Source organism: Desmodus rotundus, chromosome 11, assembly GCF_022682495.2.
Source record: "Desmodus rotundus isolate HL8 chromosome 11, HLdesRot8A.1, whole genome shotgun sequence".
Lineage (NCBI taxonomy): Eukaryota > Metazoa > Chordata > Mammalia > Chiroptera > Phyllostomidae > Desmodus > Desmodus rotundus.
The window spans coordinates 76,056,426-76,082,650 of record NC_071397.1 but is presented as its reverse complement, the minus strand read 5'-3'; the positions used below and the strand labels follow the sequence as shown (position 1 = coordinate 76,082,650).

Sequence of the window (26,225 nt, the reverse complement as noted above, 5' to 3'; positions counted from 1 at the left end):
GAGGCCAAGGATTGCTGGCCTCTTTTTATTTTTTAATATTTACTTCCCGGTTTCATACAGCTACTTTTTATTTCAGTTCCAGAAAGAGCTCTGGACTAGTGACCTATAGTAGAGGATAATAAATGATCGCATTGTTGGTTTGTAACCTTGGGAATTCCCTGGGTGAAGTTCGAAACTGACCTCTGTACGTGGAGGGCAAGAAGAGACCCAGGTTTAAGAAGCAAGGGAATTTACCTAGGAGGCTTGTCATGGGTGGTCACAAGACGGGTGTATCTCCACCCCTTCCCGCCAGAATTGTAAAAGCTTGTACAAAGTCCTTAACAGGAAGGAGTCAACCATGAATCCCACCCAAATGGGCTCAGCACCACATTCCTTTCTGAAGGCCGAGTCAGTGGGTGGCACCTACATCCTAAGGACACCAGAGGGGGTCCTGTTGCCTGGGTCCACTTAATGGGTCAACTGGTGGTCGCGTCCTCTCAGTGACCTCGTCCAACATGAGTGAGTAAATGTAGTTGTGTGTTCCCACACACCGTATATGTAAATATTTACATTCATGGATGTATATATATGCTGGGGTGTAATGTTAGATGTATCACCCTCTGTGGTCTTAAAAGTTTGAAGCCCAGAATAGAAGACCTTGAAAGCGTCTTTAGCTCTCTTCATGTTTTCACTTTTTGACTTACCCCGCTGTCCAGCCATGTAATCTGATTTCCTTTCGAATATATTATTGTAATTCCATTTCTCTTACAGTTTCCTGGCCGTGGTCTATTGCTACTCATGTTTGTATATAGCAAAGAAAATTGAGTAATACAGAGGTGATGCCGACATCAAAGACCTTGGTGGTGAGCTTTTAACCAGACTGTGCACTATCTGTAATTTTCAGAACACACAGTGATATATGTAAGCCAGGGGTTGGCGAACTATGGACCCAGGCCAAAACCAGCCTGCCACCTGTTTCGGTAAATAAAAGTTTTATTTGAATACAGCCATATCCATTGTTACGTAGTCTCTGTGGCTGCTTTCTTGATACAAAGACACACTTACATAGTTTCAGCAGTAATGGTTTGGCCTATAAAACCTAAAATATTTTTTAACTGGCTTTCTGCAGATAAAGTTTGCTGACCTCTGATCTAAAGGAAGCTATTTTCCTAACTGAAAGCATATCTGGTGATTGTTCAGGGAAAAGTGGTTATGGTGATAAGATAACATTGCCCTTTTGGAGATTTCGTTTAGTCTTTCCAGGTGAGTTATATGGAAACCCTAAGTTTTTTGCTTATTAGGCTTTAGCTGTTTAATATGTGTATAGGATTTCATCTGTATAGCATACCGATTTCTGTCCAGAGAAAGTCCAGCCATTGTTAATATAACAAGAACAATTTGCGAGACATTGATGTAAACTGGCAGCCAAGGAGAGTGGACTGGATTGCGCATGCATGAGCAATGACAACTTCACTGTACTAGTCAGTGGGGGCAGTAGAATCCATTGAGCAAGCATGTGTACTGCGTGGTGGAAACTATTCAGATGATCCAGAAGGCCACAACTACGGGCAACTGATGATTGGCAGCTTCATCATGACAACAGGCTGGCTCATGCATCACATCTCATGCAGAGTTTTTTGGCAAAATATCAAATCCCCCAGGTGACTCAGCCCCCTACAGCCCAGATTTGGTGCCCTGTGACTCCTGGCTTTTCCCAAAACTAAAATCACCTTTGAAAGGGAAGAGATTTCAGACTGACAGTGAGATTCAGGAAAATACGAGAGTACAGCTGATGGAGATTGGGAGAACTATGTGAGGTCCCACGGTGCCTACTATGAAGGGGACTGAGGTGTCATTGTCCTATGTACAATGTTTCTTGTATCTTTTATCTTCTTCTATAAACGTCTCTATTTTTCATGTCACACGGATGGATACTTTCGGGACAGACCTCATCATACACAGAAAATCTGTAAAGAATGGGGCATGAAAAAAAGGGTGCTTTGAAAACAAACTTGTTGAGTGTTAGAGGGTTTACAAGTATTTTCACTGATCCTCCTTCCGCTATACTGCAACTATTATCATCTCGATTTCACTGGGGTTGAGGGGGGAGGATATTGAAGGTCAAAGCAGTAAAATAGCAAAGCTATGTAAGTGCTCAGTCATCACTCCACGTTGTGTTAGCTATTGCTCCACGCTGTGTCTAGAAACACTGTCTTCTACCATCCAAGTGCTGCCAGTTCCTTAAAATTCCTTAAGTCTTATTAATTGAAGTTACGAGATTTTAATCTTGTTTCTCAGTAAAGATGTAGGGAAATGGGACTTACTATCCCATTCTGGTTAATTCAGTCCCATTAAAGGAAGAGTAGTCTGTCAGTTGGAGTATAGCATTTTCTTTGAATCATAGACAATTTCAATAGAAGTCTTACAGGCTAAATAATCATGCATTATATATATTAAACATATATTCTTGGCTGGAAATGGAACTCTAGGGATGAATAGTTAGTTAATTTGTGGGTGTGTTTCAAATGAGTTCTCTCATCATTGAGTCATTTGTATCTATCAATAAATGATAGGTTTAGATTTCCACAAATGTGTTTCAAGTTCCTTTTTTTCGAATAAAGGAGCTAGGTTCAAATAATATTTTCACATACTAATTAACTACAAGCAGGGCAAAGGATTTTTTCCTAGATCTGAAATGCTTATATTTTTAAGGAATTTTTTTAAACTTTTTTTTTATTGTTCAAGTACAGTCATCTCCATTTCCCCCCCACCACTCCCACCCACCCCAGCCATCCCTACTTCCCTCCCTTGATCCTACCCCACTTTGGTTTTGTCTGTGTGTCCTTTACAGATGTTCCTGAAAACCCTTTCCTCTCCCTGCCCATTATCCCCTCCCACCTCCCCTCTGGTTACTGTCAGTTTGTTCTTAATTTCAATGTGTCTGGTTATATTTTGCTTGCTTTTTTTTTTTTAAATTAGGTTCCACTTATAGGTGAGATCATATGGTATTTGTCTTTCATTGCCTGGCTTATTTCACTTAGCATATTCTTATTCATAAATTTTCTTATTTTTCTTTGGTCGTTCCTCTTTGGTACTGAACCAGAGCAATGTATTATGACCAATGACTCATACTATGCCTTCAAAGGCATTAGTCCTTTGCATCTACTTGGGATATTTTTTCCTATTTGAATTTCAGTCCTTCAGTTGAGAAAAGGTGTCGCCTATCCTTAGAGCAGACATAAACTCTGCAAACATTGATCACAATATGGCAATTTTTATTTTATGCTTTCAGTGTTCTCAGAAGTGTAGAGTTGAAAGGGGGACTTTATATACATATAATTTCCCAGTAGATTAAAATAAAAAGGAAGGAGGTCTGCGGACAGCTCTGAACATTTTGTGAAGGTCATTTTTAAAAAATATATTGTACTAGGATCTTCCCCATTCTCCCCTCCTGAACATCTACCCACTCTTAATTTTTTGACTGAGTGTGACAGCAAGAACTGCACAGAATTATCTTTCCCAGCTCTTTGCTGTTTGTAAAGAACACACAATATTTCTTTTTAAGCTTTAAAATCATTTGGAATATACAGTTTTAAAAAGAAGGAAGCCTTAGACAGAAAATGTAGGCAAAAATAATATGTCACAGTTGTTGACCCTCATAAATGGACAAATTAATTTTTTTCCAATTATGAATTAAGCTAGGATACACACATTTTCTCACTTAAGTGACACCAACTTTGGATTAGTCTTTTCTCGGTTAAGGACACAAAGAAAGATTAGTGTATGTCACTTCAGGACACATGCGGTACTGAATTAAACTGACTTTGAAAAGGTCTGCTTTATCTATGCTAATCAGAAACTATAATATAAGTTTACTGGTATAATCCCCAAAACTCATTACAAAAAAGTCAACACATTTCACACACACAAAAAAAATGCAAAAGAACAAAAAGCAACTTATTATGAATATCTTAAATGTAATTCCATTTATAATCTGAGTTAGCATTTATTCCCAGACAGATTTGCCCTTGGCTGATGGGCACAGAGGAATTAGCATTCTGTGAAATGAGCGATCTGTGCTGTTCCCAAGTAATTTCCTCTAAGAATCCATGAACTTGTAACCATTTCTCCGACATGATTTGGAGAAATCATGTAGTCTACTGTCTGTAGTCTTATTACTAGTAGCAAAGATGACAACTGGGCATGTACATATTTCCTTAATCATTTTTCACCCCCTCTGCCTAACCAAATTTCCTCAACATCATTGCGGTGTTGTCTTCTTTTGTTCTGCCATTTTAACTCAGTGAAACTTTAAAATTCATGAGTTAAGTTTTTATTTAAGAATTATTGTGTCACTAAAATATTTCTCTAAAATACATTATAATAGTATATGTAAAGATGTCTTGAACTCAGGGACATGTATATAGAAGATTGTGTATTATAGAAGACTTTGTATGTAAGGCTTTCTAGTGGTCCTTAAACGGTGAACAGGGATTGTGTATAACAGAATTACCTCAAGATATATTATGTGGTATCTGCTGTAAGGTTGGATCAAATTCTCTCCACCCCAGTCAATTCCACTTTAAACTCTCTATGGCTGCTGAGAATTGTTATTATTAGTAGTATCACTATTATTATTATTGTTTTTAAACGTGTGGCTTGGATTGTGTCCTACCCTCGGATAAAATCCTTTAATGGCTTTCCTACAACTAGAATAAAATCTGAAATTTTATCATCTCTGAAATCTTACCTATTTAGTTTTGTTTGTGTCTTGTTGCCTACATGCTTTTCATATTCATTGCACAGACTTTTTGGAGAAAATTTCAGTTTCTCCTACACATCATGTTTCTTTAGACTTCTATGCCTTTGCTCTTGCTTTTTCTCTAATTGAAGTTTTGTTTGCATTCTGGCCTGGTGCATCCTCACTCATCGTCATAGGCCTAACTAACTCCACGAAGCCTTCTCTATTCAAGCTGGTTATATGTAACCAATTAATTTGTCATTTTTATTCTTTGTGACTTTGGCCATACTGTTGTTATTCCTCATTACACATTGTAATTAATGGACGTGTGTATGATGTATGTGTACATGTATCTATGCCCTACCACACCATCCACCCTTGTCTGTCAATGCCAGTACTCAGGACAGGAAGAATATTTTTGTTTTTTCTATTTTCTCTCATCTAGTTCAGTACATTGTACTAGTCCTTAACCTTGAAATACAAAATAGTTTACAAAAAGATTTCTAAAAACTTTTACTAAAGATTTATTGATATACTCTATATGTGGTAAATAGATATATAGTACCTCTTGGATTATAATTTTATTTATTTATGTATTTATTTTAATTTAATCTTTATTGTATTTTTTTCCACTACCATTTAATCTCCTTATACCCTCCTTACCCCAGCAATCACCACTCTGTTGTCCATGCCCATGAGTCCTTTTTCCTTTTTGCTCAATCCCTCCACCCCGTAACCTCCCTCCCCAGTAGCCGTCATCTGCTCTACATCTATGAGTCTGTCTGTTTTGCTTGTTACTTCAGTTTGTTCATTAGATTTCACATATGAGTGAAAGCATATGGTATTTGTCTTTCTATGACTGGCTTGTTTCACTTAGCATAATGTTCTCCAGGTCCATCCATACTGTCACAAAGGGTACATGTTTCTTCTTTTTTTTATAGCTGAGTAGTATTCCATTGTGTAAATGCCCCATAGTTGTTTTATCCACTCATGTACTGATGGACATTTGGGCTGCTTTCATATCTTGGCGATTGTAAATAACACTGCAATGAACATAGGAGTGTTTATGTTCTTACGAATTAGTGTTTTGGTTCCTTCGGATATATTCCCAAAAGTGGGATTGCTGGGTCAAAAGGCAGATCCATTTTTAATTGAGATAATCTCCATACTGCTTTCTACAATGGCTGTACCAATCTGCACCCCTACCAAAAGTGCAAGAAGGTTCCCCTTCCTCTACATCCTCACCAGCACATGTTGTTTGTTGATTTATTGATGGTAGCCATTGTGGCAGGTGTGAGATGATATCTTATTGTGGTTTTAATTTGCACTTCTCTGATGACTAACACTGAGCATCTTTTCATATATCTATTAGCCATTTGTATATTCTCTTTGAAGAAGTGTCTATTCAGGTCCTTTGCCTATTTTTAAATTGGGTTGTTTGTGGTTTTGGTGTTGAATTTTGTAAGTTCTTGATAAAGTTTGGATATTAACCCCATATTAGATGTATCAGTGAATTAGGTCTTCCAACTGAATACAGCAATGCATCAAAAAGATCATACACCACGATTAGGTACAATTTGTTCTGGGAATTCAGAGTTGGTACAGCATTCAGAAAGCAATAAATGTGATTCAGCACATAAACAAAATGAAGGATAAAAACCACAGGATCATATCAATAGATGCAGAAAAAACATCTGATAAAATCCAGCACCCATTTATGATAAAAACTCTCAGCAAAATGAGATTAAAGGAACATACCTAAACATAATAAAGGCTATGTATGACAAACCCACTGCCGGCATAATACTCAACATGCAAGAACTACAAGTTTTCCCTTTAAATTTGGGAACAAGACCAGGATGTGCACTTTCACCCCTTTCATTTAACATAGTACTGGAAGTCCTAGCCACAGCAATCAGACAGGAAGAAGAAATAAAACACATCCACATTGGAAAGGAAGAAGCAAAACTGTCATTTATTTGTAGATAGCATGACACTGTACATAGAGAACCCCAAAGATTCCACCAAGAAACTACTAGAACTGATAAATGAATTCAGCAAAGTAGCAGGATACAAAATTAATATCCAGAAATCAATTGCATTTTTATATGCTAATAATGAGCTAACAGAAAGGGAAATTAGAAGACAATCCCATTCACAATTGCTACAAAAATAATAAAGTACCTAGGAATAAAGTACCTAAGCAAAGATGTAAAAGACCTGTACTTGGAAAATTATGGGACACTGAAGAAAGAAATTGAAGATACGAATAAGTGGGAACACATACTGTGTTTATGGGTAGGAAGAATTAACATATTAAAATGTCCATACTACACAAAGCAATCTATAGATTCAATGCAATTCCTATTAAGATTCCAAAGACGTATTTCACAGAACTAGAACAAATATTTCAAAAATTTACATGGAACCACAAAAGGCCCTGCATACAGGGATCCTGAGAAAGAATAACAAAGTAGGAGGAATCACGCTCCTAATATCGAACTGTAAGGCCTTATTAATCAAAACAACATGGTACTGACATAAAAATAAAAAAAAAACCCACATAGATCCATGGAACAGAATAGACAGCTCAGAAATAAACCCACACATTTATAGTCAATATTTGACAGAGGAAGCAAGCACATGCAATGGGCTAAAGACAGTTTATTCAATAAATGGCAATGGGAAAATTGAACAGGTATGTGCTGAAAAATGAAACTAGACCACTGTTTTACATCACACACAAGAATAAATTCAAAATGGATCAAAGACTTAAATGTTACACCCGAAACTATAAAAAATGTAGAAGAAAACATAGGCAGTAAAACCTCAGACATTGCTCATAGCAATATGTTATTGGATATATTTCCCCAGGCAAGGGAAACAAACAAACAAATGGGACTACATCAAACTAGAAAGTTGTGCACAGCAAAGGAAATCATCAACAAAATCTACTTTATTTTAAACTCTAAAATAAAAAAAAATCTTCAGAATGTTCTTACCACTGAAGTCAAGTTGGCCAGGAACTGTTTCAAGTGTCTTGATTGATATGACTGTGATGTGCAACATGCGTTAGGGGTTGACCACGTATTTTGTGCAGCTCCTACCTGTTATTGCTAATGAGAATCCTGGAATCTAAAATTAACAATTGCTGTGAAGGACAGCAGTTAAGGCCATTTGTCTCCAAGTGAGCTAATGCAGGTTTCACTGGTAGTTTAAATTTATATACTGAGGGCACTCACTGGTATAAAGGGCAATGGGGGTCCTCAGGGCATGTGGTGCAAAGCAATAAGTCATTTTTGGGTTGAGAGCAAATTACATTTTGAGAAAAACTTTCCCCATGCTATGCGAAGATGCATTTCCTAGCAACCTCTTTCATTGATCAATTTTAAATTAAAAATACATCATTTTTTTATGAGAGCACTTATAGAAAGTCTATTTTAAACATATTTAATGGAGAATATTAAGCTTTCAAGCTGGTGAAGTTTAGTTTTTTTAAAGGATTGATGGACTTATGTGTGTGATTCAAGGATTCCCACAGACGTATTCTGCTTTTTAAAAAGGTCGTTAGGGCTGTAAGTATCTTCTGGACGGATCTGATATCGCCTTCTTTGCCTTTGATGCTGACTTGGGAATGTAACTTGTATTGATATTCAAATTGACAAACTTTTGATGAGCAAAATGAATTCCTTGTTTACAGAGCAGAACTTAATAGGACTGAAGTTTACCACCCTGTAGTCTGCTGTTTGGTTACAGAATTCACTGAGTGTCTTTCCAAAGATTCACCATGGAAACTAAACAAATAAGCTACTTAAAAGGAGACAGGTTATTGGTTTTTCTCGTTAAACCTGCTGCTGGATTTTCATTAGTACTAATTCATTTTCTTTCAAGATTAGACATATAGGCTAGTGCTTATTTTCATGAATTGAATTAACTAAATATGTTGAGTTGTTCGTGCCTGTATATATGTGGGATGAAAAGCTTCTATAATTCTATCGCTGCCATAAAATTTCCCTTGAAAATAAGGGAAAATGACTGATGTAAAGGGGAAAGCCTACCTGCTTTCTTAAAGCAATTATTAAATGAACCGGAAGGGGTGAGTGTGATCATAGGCTAATCCGATTGGTTTTATTTTTACCCCCCGAATAAGTTATAATTGTGTATGAAAGTAATCTAAATAAAGTACTGGAGTATATCACTGACCTCAAACATTTTAGATCCTATAAAGTTTTAACCGGTTCATTTGATATTATATGTATCTTCCAAAGTGTTCCTTTAAAGCAAGGAACTTGATAAGAATTAAGTACTAACTTCACCTTTTTGAACTTGCATTATGGAAAAAGACGGTTTATACTTTGCCTTGTTCCCCCCTATAAACAATGAAGTTGTTAAAAACCATTAGATTCTGTGTGGTTCCTAAATTTCAGGAAAGCCCCCCTAAGTGTGTACCTAACATGCCCTGGCCAGCCTGGTGGTTGGGCGGCGTCCTGCAAAATGAAAGGTCACCGGTTGGATTCCCAGTCAGGAGGGCACACGCCTGGGCTGTGGGCCCTCATGCAAGAGGCAACCAATCAGAGTTCCTCTCTCACATCAGTGTTTCTCTCCCTCTCTCCCTCCTCTCCTGTCCCCTCTACCTAAAAATAAATAAAATCTTTTAAAAAATGCATATGTAACAGTACACATGTATCTAATACTATTTTTCAGATTTTAAAATCTGTGCCCAGACTTCCATCTGAGGCTCCTCTGGTTTCTTATTCAGACAAAATGCTGATAGAAATTTCATGTTGTGTGAAAAGTTAACAGGGACGGTGATAAGCAGGGGTGCCGTTTATTATTGAAGCCATGAGTGCTGCATGAACATATTATAGCGTGATGGACGGTCCCTTCTCCAGCGCGCTGTCCCCTGTTAGCCCCCCTGGTTAGCGTGCTGCGAGCTAACGTCATTTCCCCGCCTTTCAGGTGGCTGTACTTTTGATGATGGTCCAGGGGCCTGCGATTACCACCAGGATCTCTATGACGACTTCGAATGGGTCCATGTTAGTGCGCAAGAACCTCATTACCTGCCGCCGGATATGCCTCATGGTGAGAACCATTCTGTTTTACAGTGTTGAGGAAATCACTTTGGAATATGTAGCATTTTCTTAGCATAGTTGTTACCATAAACTACTATGATCCAGTTTCTTGACCACATCTAAAAGCCTTAATATAGTTCTTGTTTTCCCTCAATAATGTTCTTTAATCCTATTATTGTTTAAGAGGTCACTGTATCTTTATTATCTTGGATGTTGGAAAAATATTAGTTTTTAAAAAATTCCTATTTAATAAAAAGTCAAATGTGAATGAAACCAAGAAATAAATAAATAATAAATAAAATGAAGAAAAAGCAAAATTCATTCAAAATAACCTAAAATGTGAGATCACCTCCCTTAGAACCTGTACAGGTTTGTCCCGATCAGACTGAAGGGAAGGCCTTTTACTCCGTGGTGGGAGATTGCTTGTCTCATTGTCCCTGTGGTTGGGACCGTGCCGGTGGCACCGAAGGAAGGCAGCCTGGGCACCAAATTGTCAACTAGAGAAGTTTTTTTCTGAGTAAATTGTAGAAAAATAAGGCCGAGCTCTGACCATTCCTTACCCAGACCTTGTTACACCCCGAGGATATTGGTTTTGTGAAATTCTACATTGTGTCCTTGTTTAAACCATTTTGAGTTGTGTTTTCTCTTGACTAATATGGGATATCAATATATACATATTACTTTACACACTATCAGACTAATACTTGTACCTCCAGTTCTACATAGTAATTTGGAACTCATTCTAAACTCTATGCATGTATATTTAACAAAAATTAATTGTCAAAATTGAAAACGCAAACAGTAATTTGAAAATGCTGTGCCAAAGAGAATTGTTTCCTTCCAATATGTAGAAATAAACATGTGGTATAATCATATACTATGTACAATCATGTGCATATAATATGCTGTTGAGGAGGGACATGCTTTCCTCTATCCTGAAGGTTCTTTCTGGCTGGTCTAACAATCAGATAGACCTGAGACAGATTAGCAAGAGAAAATAACCAAATTTAATACTTGCCTTTGTATGGCAGTGCCACATATACAGCCCCACGTGCATGAGAGCTTTAGAGATAGAAAAGTAACGTGAGAATATAAGACATCCGGAGTTAGGGATGAAGTAAGGTGCTTCCAGGGCTTCAAAGGGTCATTCTGGGATGTTAAGAAGAGCTGATGCCTGATAAATGAAGTTTGTGCTGCTCTATAAATAGGTCAACAAGAGGTTATCTCTGATAATCTCTTATTATGGGCAAGTTCTAGGTAGTTAAGGGAGGGGCAGAAGTTTACCTTGAGCCTGAGGCTAAAGTTGCCTTTAGCCCCAAACGGTCTGCATACCACAGAGGCACATCTTGGGGCAACTTGTTCTGGACCCCCACAGTAAAATATAATAATATTTAACAATAATAGAATAGTATACTGTATAATAATATATCAACATTGATTGTAATATATAATGATGCATAATTGATGGGCTGATTGGCTAATATAATAATTTCCATTTTAAAATACATGTGCAGTATTTTTACTGTGATTACTTTAAAATACTTTAATCTTTATGAATTTTCTAGATTCAGAAAAGTCTTTAAACTGAGTGTGAATTTCAGGTATGAGATTTTTAGACATAGCCAATGTAATGGAAATGAAAATGTCCATCTGGTGATTGGACTTGCTAAATACTATGATATAAAAACACCCAAAAAGGGAAAACATTAACAGTAAACAATAACACACCACACACGCACAAAGAAAATAAAACCACAATGTTACATTTCCAAACTATGGTTTATAAATGAATAGATCCTTAGGAAAGTTTTTAAATTAGTTCACCTGTAGATGTATTCTTTGAGAGTAGGGTGAAGTAAATCTACTTTCTGTTCTAAATGGTCACTTTCCTTGGCTGAGTAGGCAAATGGTTGTTTGTGAAGCTGAACTGAATCTTCATTTTTTGCCCATAGGAGTAAATTGGTACTAGGTGGCTGACATCCTTTGCTTCTTACGTTTGAACCCTGAGTTGTCAGCAGACTCATTTAATTTTGTGCATAGGTTTGTATTTTTTCCTTCAAAGGTACATAACCTTATTTTCCTGGTACATGTTACTTAAAGGAACTGCTGTAGGATTTCACCTGAGTTTTCTCTGAAGTATATTTAGTCTGAATTTTTAAAATAAAATTAAAAGGGGTGGGCTGGGATGCACACATTCTGAGTGTTTATCATCAGGGAATAATCAGAAATATGTTGATTTATGGAAATGTTTCCATTGTTAATTACCATTGAAGATGGGTAATGAGTAGCTGAGGAGATACTGCTCAGATGACCTTGTCGGCTCACCTCTGATGAACAGCTTAATAGGTGGTTTACAGGACAGGATGATAGGCACAGAAAATGAAAGTGTCTGAGATTCAGCCACATCTTCCAATTAGTAGGACATTAAGTACTTAATCGCACAGAGGAGGGCGAAAGGTCACGGCCACTTTATTTTTGCCAAATGTAACTTATGTTTAGTCTTAGAGAAGGTGAAAGAAAGCACCAACAATTTACTGGCCTCTTTTTACGATACATGCTGCCCCCCCCCCCATTTTCCTTCTGATATTTCTCTAAAATGCTCACTGAACATTATCTGTTCATAATTTGAGATAAAAGGAGATGTTTAGATTTATCATTAAAATTTAGTGAATGCTTCATTCGTTTTCAAATAAACTGTCAGGCGTGCTTCCTTTTAACATTTATTTTTTTAATGTTTGGCAATCCCAAAGTAGGAAGGCTGGGTCTCCGATGCAGAGTTGCTCTTGAACTACTGAACTCTCTGTAAAGTATGTGGATATTGTTAATTGACTTCTTTTATTGACCTTTTTGGACTGGAAAAATATAAGGGAAGGAGAAAGGGTCAATAAATAGATTAGAATAAAAGAAGAGTGAAGATGAGTAGAAGAATAGAGAAAAGAAAAAAATTATTTGTCCTCGCTTGAAGACATAATGCCATCAATATTTGCATACGGTGTTTTTCGGGATTTCCTGCCCCCCACACTGCCTTTGTCAGGTGACAATGAGGGTGGGTGAAAGGCCTGCCGAGAACTTTTAAAATAGCAAGCAAAAGAAAAAGTGTATCCTAATGGCCAAAAAACATATGAAAATGTGAGCAAATACTCAACTCAGTCATCAAGGAAATGCAGATTAAAGCCACAATGAGAAACTACTACATACTCAGAAGAACACGAAGATTCCAATTTCAAGTGTTGGTGAGAGTAGGAGTCAGCACAGCTCTCATATACTTACTCCTGGTGCAAATCTGTACAACCACTTAGTGCAACCTGATGACCCAGCAATTCCATTCTCTGATACAAGCCCAGGAGAACTGATACACACGTTTTCCAAACAATGAGTGCAGGAATATTTACAGCAATGATACAAAAATAGCCCCAAACTGAAAACAATCTAAATGCCCATCAACAGTGCAGCGAATAAATAGTGACATACCCATACGGTGGAGTATTACATTGCAATGTAAATGAACAAGCTATTACTATATATGATATCAGTGAAGATCACAAACATAATCTTGAGAGAAAGAAATACAGTACCTTCTCTTCTCAAAAGAGAAGGTACTGTATTCCCTTTATATAAATTTCAAACACAAGTAAAACTAATTGGTGCTAGTAGATGTCAGGGTACTGTTTACCTGCAGAAGGGGCTACCAGGGGTGGGGATGGTTAGTGCTTGGAAGGTGGCAGGAACGTGGCTTGTGGATGCTAGTAATACTCTGCTTCTCGATGTGGACATGCTTTGCACAGTTATGCTCAAGCTGTGCACTTGTGAGTTGTGAACTTTTTAACATGTATCTTGTTTATAAAAATTGCCAAAAAATAAAGCAGAATAAAACCAGTGTTTACAGGTATGCTATGGAAGTAAAACTAACAATTAACAAATGTTACAGATTAGAATAAAAGAGTAATAGGAGACCCAAATGGACCCCAAACCTTTTATCCACCAAGCTGCTCTCCCCACCTCCCACCAAAGATACGTGTTTTTTTTTTTTACATCTCAGGGCTTTTGGATGTTCTCTTCTCTCTGCTTAGACGATTCTCTGTGCCTTTATCCACTCACCAAACTCTCACCCTTCTTACTATGTCTAGTCAAGTTTAATCTGTATCGGGGAGATTTTCTTGACTGGCTTGGAACTCATTTTTTCTTCAGTCCTCATTTCCAAATATGTTGCCAGTGTACTTTGCACATATTTCAGCTGCAGCTCTTATAGTGTCATTATTTATGTCCTTCTCCCCACTGAGCTGTAATGTCCTCCTGAGCATAAACTATATTTTTCATCTTTGATTTCCCAAGAGACACTAGTTCATTTTACTCAGGCAAAAATGTCAACTTATATAATGTGAGTTAAAATAGTTTGATCAAGTAATAAATCAAAATGGTTTTCTTCTTTCTAGAAAATTAATTGAAGAATAAATTTCCCCATTTCCCAAGCATTACGTTCAGTTCCAATTTTAAAGTAATTAAAAGACCTTCACATAATTATTAATATTTGGCTTTTGCCATATAAATGCTTTTACCTATTTATTGTGGGTACAATTTTAAATGTTATTAATACTACAAAGAAGACGCTCCCTTTAGGATCTCTCTCTCTCTCTCTCTCTCTCTCCCCCCTCCGCCGTGTTTGCTGTGTTTGTGTGTCTCTGTCTTTTGTTTGTCAAATTACTTTAAATTTTTTTACTCCTCAAAAGTCTGTTATATAAACAAACAGAGCCACAGAGAAGGAGAGATGTTGCGTGGAACTAGAAGTTGTTTTTCACCTTGAATACATCTGTGCCCATGACCTTGTCTGTCACACATTCTTATATCTGTATGACCTTATTGGACCATTTTGCTCTATGTTCTGTCTCAGATCTGAGAGCAGGGATCATGATTGACATCTCAATACATTTATCTTGTACTGTAATTATAACTGCTTTTTCTTTTTAACAGGTTTTTGTAAAATGACTAATTGAGTTTTAGTTTAGAGCCCCTCGAGTGCCCATTTGACAGTATTTAAAGCCATGACTATGTTCTGTCTCACTTTCGATCCAGGATGTTTTACTGAACATAATGTAAGTCACCAGGAGGTGTTTCTTCTGTAAAATGCACACACGCACATGCACTATCCTATCGTAAAAATAAAAGCCCTCTGTTATTAAATTAATCTGAAACCGTCCCTCCTCTGACATAAAACTTAGCGAGGTGGGATCCAGTGGTTTAAGGCCCTGCTGGATCCCAATTCTGCCCCCTTGTCAGTTCCTAAACTAATGGAGAGAGCAAACGACATTACAAAGAGAAGGATGAGAAATGAACGATGTTAAGAAATGTTCCTGTATGTTAAAATGTTGCTTTTAGAACTATGTGTTCCCTTTTTTATATCTCAGGATCATTAGCCAGATCTTTAAAATGAGGCTTGCCTTCTTCAAATATTTTTCTGGAGAGACTAAATGTGTTTGCGTATCCAGTGGGGGCCATGCACGAGTCACGATTTTGTGCCCAGCTTTCTTCGGACAGTGTGATATAGTGAAATCGGGTAAAACGTTGGTGTCCACATTTGAGTCACATGATACATTTCTTAGGTAACACAATTTTAGCTAAGGTTTCTCTGTAATGATACTTGTGTCTTAATTTTATAAGGGAAGACTTAGTCATAATGTAGTAAACGATACTATGTGTGCAATGTATCACATTCTGATACCTCTGAGGATTAATTTCAAGGGAGCTTTTGGTGACTTACCATTTCTAATTTATAGTCAATCTCTCTGGGAACCTTAATCACTCAGTAAAAGGAGTGGATCACTTCGTGTAATATTTTCATCACCCTCTTATAGCTGATGGAAGACATGTGTTTCTACAAGGTCATAACTGCCAAAATCTTACATGTTTGAACTAATAGAATTATTTGACAGCAGATCTGTCAGAGGCAAACATCACAGAGAGTGGCAGAATAAAGTTCTCTGCACTCAGTGTTGGTAAAGAGATACTGAGCTGTAAAAGTATGGCCAGTTTTGTTTGTGTTAAAGGACAGAGCTTATCAGTTCAAAATTTATTTTCTTTTTGCCATCTAGTTACCCCTGCCTGTTAAAATGGCCAAAGAGAGTGTATGTATGAATCTGTGCAGTTTGCCTAAGGAGAACCGAGACATGGGTGGGGAAGGGAGACGAGAAGGAGAGGGGGGAAGAATTCATTAATAGTTGGAAAACGTCGAAGTATTGGAGACGGGTATTAGACTGTAAGAACATGAGAGAACCAGAAAATCTCATTTTAAAGCTCGAATGCTATATATGCACCATTCAGCGATTTTTAAGATTTTGTTCTTTTAAACAACAGAATTCCTTTTTTTTCCCCCCTGGAAAGCAGTATTTCTCAGTAGTAAATACTATGTAAAATCATGAACCTCACAAAAATTAGTGAAATTTTGGAGAGTAGAGTGAATAGCTTTATTAAAGCCAGCCAGGAACAGGATTTGAACTTTGGTCTTTCTGTCTGATATCACCATTACTCTTGCCTTAGTGCCATCCTGCTTTGTAATCACAGTACAGCTGACAAATTTCCTTGCTTTGATCATGGACATTTAAATTCACTATACAATCAGCTATATATTAAATTTAATTCACAATGACTTTCCACTTTATATAAAATATTCTTTCTTTAAAATTTTTAAAGCCCTAAAATAGCTTTTTAACGCTCTAATTGAATGTCTCTTGAGCGCCACATGAAATGGAATCTCAGACTTGCTGTTCTTTGGAATTGGTGCTGCACTTCAGGGTTTCCTCTGTAATGTCCTTGCCCCTAGGAAGCTGCTTTGTCCTTCCTTTGGTTTACCTGTCTGCTATTTTTAGTTATTTGATGAACACTTGCTGCATGTCTGTTTAAGCAAACCGTTAGAAATACATATATTATCTGGTGTCTCATTAGAGTATGCACGGTAGAAGAAAAATTCATGGACTAAAGGACTCAGTCTAAAGTTTAGGGTTTGAAAATAATTTTAAGACTTTGTTTGCAATGGGGTATTTTAGGACTGGAATTATGGCCTTACTTCAGTGTGTTCTTCCAAACCGTGTTATCATGTGTCTGTTGGTGCTTGTGCCCTCAACACAGAGAAGATAGGTTACCACATTTGAGTTGCTTATTAAAACCAGTGGGAGCTGGAGGCACTGCAGGGTCAGAGACGGAAAGGCTGTGAGGGACCGCGTGCAAGGTGAGCCGCTTCTTGAGGGCTGGTTGTTAGTGTCAGGACTCTTACCCGTGTTGGACATACATGCAGCGTGAAGAATGTCTGAATTACAATGGACAGAAATGGCCTGCTGAGACAGGAGTATTGTCTTGATATTTCAGGGACATATTGTGTCTAAGTAGATACATCCCAATACATTTTAGGGGGAAAAGACAGCCTAGTATTAAAAAAAGAAAACAACGTATTGATGCCAGTGCTAGAGCACTTCCAACTTCCTCAATGAATTACGGATGAGGAGACAGAGTAATGTCAAAGCCTGAATAGTCACCTTTAACAGACACCTGAAAATCAATACATAATCCACAGGAACAAAATTACTTTTTGTTGTGGGGAGTGTGAGGGAAAGTACAGTTACGACCTTATATTTTTCATCTCCAAAAATAAGCTTGCCCTAGGATGGCCAAGCAACTCAGACATTTGCAGTTTAAAAGTTCATTGTCTTTTACATACAAGAGACTGCCAGGAAAAAATATACAAAACAGCAATGAAAGGCAAGTGATTAAATTCGGGGTTATGTAAAAATATGTGATGTTAATTATTTAATATAATTAATGTTCTGAAAAATGCGGTTAAGCTTATATGTTTTATTATCATTATATAAGAATGCTTTAAAAATCTTGGAAGAGGGCCAGCTTTCAAATCTAATAAGTAGTATATGTTTACAGGCCTCTTCCCCCTCCCCCTAAGAGGAAATTATTGAGACATTTTTCAATAAAAAGTGAATGTTTTACATATTTAGAGTACATGACAACTTAGAAACGCCAACAGCATCATGAGATCTTCTGCTTGCTTCTTGCAGTTTATGAGAATAAAATTAAAGGAGATAGTTCCACAAATTTCAAGTTGATTATGCATTTCTGTACCTCCTCCATTGCCACCAGTTTAAAACAGTTGGTCAGTTAAATGGGAAAGTGTAGTGGTGGCAAATTTGGCTATTCAAAAATTATGTTTTAGATGTCTGGTGTTTATTTTAGGCAGGTTGTGCTTGTAGGATATATTTTTAAGTTCCTTTATTACCACTTCTATCTAATCCCAAACATTTTTATATGTCATTTCATTTAATTCTCATAAAAGCCCTTGAACTATGTGTTAGCCTCATGCTCCGAGGAAACTGAAGTTCAGAGAGGGTAAGTAAATCGCCAGAGGTTTCATGTCTTGGGAGAGTCAAGGTTAGGAATCTGAGTTTATAGAAATACAGGAGAAAGATCTGACTGGAAGTCTATATAAACAGGTGAAAGTTGAGGTCCTTCTTTAGAGTCTTCAGGAAAAAACAAACCAACCATGGGGTGACTTGGAAGTGTGGCAGAATTTGTTTCTCTCACGCTTTCTCCAGCTACAAGTAATGGGAACCCCAAATCAAAATGCCTTTAAACCATAAGGCAAGCTGCTTTCACAAATCGGGAGGTCCAGGATTGGCTAATTAAGTGGCTCATTGATGTCCTCAAGGAAACAGGTTCTTCTGTCTCACTCTTCCTCCCTTGTGAAAGGTCACCTTTTTCCCTCAGGCCAATTCTCTCATGGATATAAGATCTGCAGCTGTTATAGTTATTACATTTAGACATGCAGAAAAAGTGCTTATTTCTTCATTATACCTGTTTTTGTTTTAAAAAAGCAAAGAATTTTTCTCAGGTTACCATCCAGAGATTTATCTTCTTGTATAATTTGCCAAAATTATGTCACATACCTATGACTAAATCCACCAGAAATGGAGAGAATTAGACAAGGTTTGGCTTATCCTTCCAGGCCCACCCTCCTGCCCCAGGTGCAGCTGAGGCTGAGGCTTCCCACGATGCATGTGAGCAACCAGATTGTATTGGAGTAAGGAAGGGGGGGGTGGGTGTGGGGTAGGTGAACAGCAATGCCTGTTACAGAACTATTTGATGCATATATGGTAGTGTAGATATGTAGGTAGTAGAATTTAGAAGTTGTGAATTTAGAAGAGTACACAAAGCAATTGTTAGGGAAGCTTTGTATTCTCTACTGCATTCTCAAAAATGTTACTAGGGTTACTAGTTTTCCCTTCGCTTTAAAGCACTCACAGGATCTGGAACTTGAAGGTGGAAATCTTTCTGTCCTTCATATATTTATTTTAGCTTTATAACTTGCAGTTTTTACTATTGCGAATTTTTGTATTCTCTCATTTTCTTCCTAAGTTTTATGATATAGAAGAAATAAAGCATATGCCTTCTAAAAAACTCAGAACCTAAAAATGAGTCGTTATATATGTGGGTGAACACATGCCAAAGGTCCGTTTAATTCATTAATGAGGGAGTCAGCAGGGCGGTAGCCTCGTTCAAAAGATTTTAGGAACAAGGGAAACATTAGATTTCCCTCATCATTCATTAAGTTACACTTAACTACCATATTTTGCTGTGTCTAATGCACAAAGTTTTTGCCCAAAGTTTTGAGAGAAAAATAAGGATGTGCATTATACGTGTGTAGTACTAATTCCGTATCTATCTAAATATTTTTTAATTCTTTTATTTATGCCTATGTGTTAAAAGTGAAACTTGATAGCAGTAACAATATCCATATGCAAAATAATACCCTGAAATAAGATAATTAGTTTTGTTTCTAAATACAAATAAATTTAAAAATTGTATTAAAAAATTAAAAGATTTTTTTCCTGAAAGTTTGGGCCAAAAATGTGGGTGTGCATTATACAGGGCAAAATATGGTAATTTGTGATCTCTTGAATCTCTTCCAACCTCCTGTTTAGGAAGTCATCTGCTTTGGAAATTCTTGCTCTGTGTCCTGCTATATAGTCTGGCTGATGTGTAAATGATACCAGCACCGAAGCCTGTACTCGGAGGCTGTACTCCTGAAGCTAGTCCTCGAAGACTTCATAACCAGAAGTTTCTAGTTCAGTCCTTTTCACTGAGGTCATTAGTTAAGGACCTAATTTCTAGACTCTGTAGCAGAGCCCTGAGGTGAAGTATGGGAGGAATGCAGAAACAACTTGCGGATGAGACTAAATGTGACTAACTTATTATGTTAACCAACAATATCTGAGTGGAGAAAATTTATCTGTCAGGACATCGAGCTTACCTATTTCATAAAGATTTGGTTATTGTTTTTCCCTTGAGGGGAAGGCTGTATGGGCAATGAGGATATTAACAAATTTCAAGTTCTTCCTGTAACTTGCCCTATCTGGGGTGCATATTTTATTTTAGTTACATTTATCTGAAGAAAAGTAATTTATAAAAGATTGAATTTTTCTGATTTGAAGCTCTTCCTAGGCAACCTTTACAATGATGTGTAGCTAGTTAAAATATATGGGGAAACTGAACTTATTTTTAGTTTTCCTAGTCTCATAAAATAAGGGAACAAATCCTTGTAGTTGTCCAAAGCCCTATAGAAAACTCTGCAGTTTTTAAGAAGAGACTTCTTGAAATTTTTTTTTTCCTGAATTTAGAGTCTTATCAGTCAGGCAGGATGAAAAAAGTGACTGCATGAGGTTGATCACTTGACCAAGTAGCATAGATGCCTGAGAACCGAAATATTTTTGTAGAACTAATATTAATGTTTATTAAAATGGAAGTATTATATTAATTACAATTAATATTTAGTACTTAAAAATAAAATAGAAGGGCTGTGGTCAAGGTAGCTCAGTTGGTTAGAGCATCGTCCCTATACGCTAAGGTTGACGGTTCGATCCCCAGTCAGGGCACATGGAAGAATCAACCAATGAATGCATAAATAAGTGGAACCATAAGTCAGTGCTTTTCTATCTCTCCCTTACTCTCCTTTCTCTTTAAAAAAATCAAAATAAAATAGGAGGTAACACAATTACAAGAAAACTCAGCTCTTCCATAAGTAGTGAAGTTATGTTTTTAATAATCAGACCATAATAAAATAAACTTAATGCACAAAAACTTGTTCTGGAGAGATACAGAATCTCTGCTTAAACAGAAGGTTAGGAATGGTTTCTACAACCTCCTGTTGAGAAGATTGAAATTACTGAGATCAATTTGTTATTTTAATAGAAAGAAAACATAATTCCAGTCTGGCATTAATGTAATATTTGGCAGTAAAAGATTTTGAAAATTTACAAAAAAAAGCCTATTAAAACTGAGCAAACTTTAACAAGTTTTAGCACAGTTCATTGCTTCTTTTCAAGACATTATTTGCATGTATTATACTCCAAGATAAATAAATTTTTCTCTGCAAATATGTTGCAATTTCTTATATCCATTGAAGTGTTGTCTTTGACAAATTTCTTCCACATTCTAAAATAATCATCTCCCCTTCCCAGGTCAAAATTACTCTCTTTTCTTAGGCATATAATAGGTCATCATTTGATTTTCAGGCATCTTCCACTTTCATATTCATTAAAGGAAAAAAAATGAATTGTGTTTGATTGTTAAACATAATGCCCAAATAGTTAAAATGTAACTAAAGTACAGCATACATAATCTGTTCTTAAAGAAGGTGGTATAATCCTTAAAACATTTTTTCGTGATCCAAACAATTAATATGGATCTAAATAATTAAATTTATTACAGAGTTGCTCTGTATTCATTACATATTGCACATAGACTATTTGTAATCACTTTGAACTTTCCAAGAATATATACACAATTCTGATGTTTTCCTAACAGTTTGAGTATAACTCACAAATCTTTCTATGTATAATTTTATTTATATACAGTCCAGCACAAGTAATGCTTCTTTTTTATTATAAAATCATTCATCACAGAATCATAAGCATGTGGTTCTGTAACATAACAATATCACAGTCAAGCACACCCTATGGCATTTTAGGTGAAATGTTCAAATTTCTGTCCGTTTCATGCAAGACATTCACACACCCTACCAACCACATGCAAGCAGGCGTCTCTTCTGCCAGACCCTGTATACTCTATTGAGTTTTTGAATAGTAAGTAAAAATGTATTCTCAGAAAAAAATATTGGCCAGAAGTCTTTGTATGGAGTGATTATCTCTATTAAGTTGGGTATTAAGTTTTTTTTTTAAAAAAAAACATTCTATTTATAAAAATGTTAACAAGGGAGACATTTCGTAGGATATGCCTATGTGTGGAATGTGTCAATTAGAAGTTCATCTGCAACCAGTTGTCAAGACAAAGCTATTCTTTAATGAGATATGGGTAATTTTTCTTAAAAAGGAAGAAGTTAATATGACATTCCTGGTTTAATTGTTGGTAAGTAGCAAGCCTATTAGGGTATGACTGTACTTCCTAAATGAGTAGCTACTACAACAAATAGACTTATCTTTCTCTGAAACATTTAAGAAATAAATTGAGTATTAACACTAAGAAGCATTTGGCTATTTTATTTGTCTCAGAATGTGGAGTTGTAATCTACTCTATATATGGCTAAGAAATAAGAATTTTATGAAAAGTAAAAATTTGTTCAAACTTTAAAAGACTTGTAAATGTAAGCCTACCACTGATTTTGATTTACCACTCTTGTTGCTTATAACAATGGTATCTAAAATATTGCTAAAGGGTTTGCTAGTGTTCATAAAATAACATCACTATTGAAAAATGAATTAAGAAACTGATACTTAAAATTAAGAATAATGTGAAACAAAACCACCACTTACTTTTCTAGCATTTAACACTGCTTGGCACATAGACATGCAATACAAGTTATTGAATGAATAACTCAAAATCTTTTAAAATATGAATGAACATTTTTAACTTTTTTCTTGAATACATACACTAATTATCTTGGAATTCAAACTGGTTTTGAGTGAATAAATAGGTGAAATAATAATATTGATGAAAAAAGGAAGTGGGGAGGGTTTTAGAAAATCATTTAAATTATTGACAGTTGTAAATTTATCTGCTGTTGCTAAACTGGCCTTTTTAAGCATTTCCATGTAAGTGAATGGGGTGTGTCTACTGAGGATGGTTTGAATGGGTTTAATTAGTACCCTTTGTGTTTCCTTCTCTTTCAGTATGTAGAAATGATCTCTGATATTTTCTCTCTTCACTTTTTATTACTAAACAATTTCTAGTGGTTAACACTGTACTAGTATTGTTTGTGTTTGTGCTTTTTCCGTGTGCTATGTGAAATCCTTGAAACTGTAGGTCTTTGCGGCAGTATTGGAAGATTATTTCATGTTGCATTTTACAGTTTAACTTGGCTATTGAGAATATAATTGTGACAGTAAAACCTTGCTATATGTGACAGGCACTGATTTTGGCCCCTCCCACCCCCCCGCCCCCACTGGATTACTCAAATAGATTCATTGCCAATGAAATCAAATAATAGTCTCCTTAGCTTGGTGGAGCTGAATATTTCTTCTGTTCTTTTTTTACTCAAAACTAAAATCAATGAACACAATAAGCTCGTGGAAAGAGCTGACTGGTGCTGTTATATGTCATATTCCTCATTATGAAGTCCAGGTTTCTCTCAAGGCACAGTGTTTATATCAACCCTTTGTGCTGAACACCACTGGAAAAAAAATAAGGCAACTTTCACGTTATTCTCTTATTTATGCAGGCTAAACAATTTTTTGCTAGTTCAGTGGCAGTGGTGCAAAAGTTATTTGGAATTTTAAATGCTTTGTATCTGTGTTTAGTAATTGGACACCTTAGGCTCCAAAATATCACTAGATATCTTGCAGTGAGTAAAGACAAATGAGTGGTCAACAAAAACATTTTGTAATTTTTAGATAGGTTTTGTTCACTCTTTTAAAAAAATGCTATCTATTTTTTATGGGCCCTTGACCATACATACCCAGTTATAATACTATATAGCATAATAATGATAGTGTAGCATCATGGAAGATAGGTTTCTTTGTGCTGAATTTTCCTTGGATTTTGATACTTGAAATCCTCCAATTCAGTGTATTGTATAACCTGTTTTGGTGGTAGTACAAGAATAGCACCCACAGCATCATCAAAACGAGTTTCCATTAATCTAAAAGAGAACTTAGAGATCGTCTCTAGGATGACCTCATTGTACAAATACAATGGTGTAGAGGTACGAAAACTGACACAGGAACCACAGGAATCTGAACTTAAGTTCCGATCTTATAACTTGCAATTTGGTCATGACCTCACCTTTCTGAGCTTCCATTTTCTTATCAGTGAATTAGGAAAGAGATCTGTCTCTCGATTTTGTTGTTTCAAGAAAGGATAGAATGTCTGTGAGCATCTGGTGGTAGTATCTATCATGTGGTTGATGCCTAGCATTATTTTTCTCCTTCCTTCTGGCCCTAGATGACATGGCTGGTTATTAATCTCATTAATTTGTAAGAAATTGATTTGAATTTCTTTCATTTACTTTTTCTTAGCAAGGGATAAATTACATCCCCCCATTATAATTTTTCAGCAGCTCGTTAGGAATTATTTTATGTCCAAGGCAGAAAATTACCTTTCCTACATAATTGCTCACTGAATGAAAGTGCTTTGCACTTTGACACGTAATGACATCTGAAAATGATTTCCATAGTAAGTACTGTAGGGCGACTGAAACTTTTCAAATATTATTCTTGGCAAAGAGAGGATATTTAAGACATGGAAGTAGTTTGGAAAAAGGTTTGTTATTTCTCAACCCTTTAAAGCTGTTTTTGCATAATTATTTTTCTATTTTACTTACTGAATTGCTTTGTAATCATTCCTATTTTCACATTTAAACAATTAAATGCATCATTTTCCTTTGGATTTTACTTAATGTTAAAAGAAGCTGCAGCTTATACTGTCATAAAGGCAGAGGAAGAAGAAATAAAACATTGAGAAATAAAACAGTGTCCTTGCCACACTGTGTTGGCACTGAAGTCCGTTTCTGCAGTGGTTTACAGCAGGGTGAACAGGATTTAGAAAGCTGCTGCTCTACTTTTCTTTCTGTGTATTTACCTATTGTCCGTGGGAAATCTTAGATATGTTACTTGTGCTTCATTGTGTTCTCCATGTTCTTCAACTCGTTGATTATCCTACGTAAAGCCATAAGCAAAATATATATATGCAAACACAAAAGCATCATTAAACTACAAAATATTAAGGTAGCAAACAACAAAATAAACACCAGTGGAGTTTGCTGTCCACTCTATAAAATGAGAACCCTGGAATGCCAAAGCTTTTTCTCCCTGGTCTAGCCAACTAGTGTTAAGAGAGGAACAAGCAACTTACTTAGCTTTTCACAAGAGTCTGAGAACATCTACAACCTGTAGAGGATTTGATGTTTTTGGTAGATATGCCTTTTGAAGAAAAGGAAGTGGCTGAAGCATTTTTTAGTAAGAGCTTGTTATTTTGGATGACTCAGACTCTAGATTCCAACACTTAAGACTTAAACACAAATTCATGTGATTTAGACAAATGGTCTTCCCTTTAAATATAAAATCAGGACATTAATATTTTCCCTTTATTTTCCAGATGGTAGTTGTAATACATGGTGTGAACATAGTTTGAAAACAGTGCAAGCACATGTTAATAACCCCAATGAGTAACAAGTGTATCATGCAGGTAATGTAAAAGGCTTGGACCTTGTATCTTCAATTATTTCAGGTTGTTTACTTCCAAATACTTCAAAGAAGAGAGTGAATTGTCTGTTTCACAGCAATGCATTATATATAATTTAATTGATTCGTGCTCTCTTATCTCATGACAGTAGGTAGCAGTGGCAGAGTTGTAGGGAGAGAGTAGGAAGCAAGAAGCAGGTACACTGGATTATGTGGAAATAAAGGGGCAGAAAGAGGAGTTGACCAAGTTCCAGAAAGACCAGGGTAGAGCTTTTAGTCAGAAACTAACCAGATGTGTAGAAGAATGTGAGGGGGCGAGGCAACTGGCTAATAATTAGGTAGTATGTTTTACTCTTTTTTTCTTCCCAGCTAGAGCCCACAGTAGTGCTCTACTGTGATAATTAGGGCATTTTGGCCATAACAAATAAATTATCATTTCATCCTGTTATTTTCAATCTTGTTTGAACTTTATGTAGTGTAACAATGATCCTGGAATGGAGGAAAAGGTGGAAGAAAATTATTATAAGTAAAAATAGCACTTTCAAAAAGAAAATAGGTGACACCAAGAAATGACAGATTTCTGCTCTGGAAAGTTCCCACCAAAGTGAAATATATGTTGTTTCTGGTTACAGAGCATCTTTCCCATGCCATTCTTTGGGCTTCTTTAAGAAAGAGATTTTACCATTAACAGTGATTATTTTTGGAGTCTAGTTTTTGTTTTCAGATTCCTAAAAGATAATTTTTCTC

The 26,225-nt window shown here is 36.2% G+C and overlaps 1 protein-coding gene across 4 annotated transcripts in view; it reads left to right on the top strand.

Moving 5' to 3' along the window:
• The window catches only part of PTPRK (protein tyrosine phosphatase receptor type K), a 478,561-nt gene that overhangs the window by 104,989 nt on the left and 347,347 nt on the right, over positions 1–26,225 (top strand). For all 4 annotated transcript variants that reach the window (XM_053913630.2, XM_053913631.2, XM_053913632.2 and 1 more), the window contains exon 2: positions 9,680–9,802. In XM_053913630.2, the coding sequence (XP_053769605.1) occupies positions 9,680–9,802 (123 nt within the window). The remainder of the gene's footprint in view (positions 1–9,679; positions 9,803–26,225) is intronic.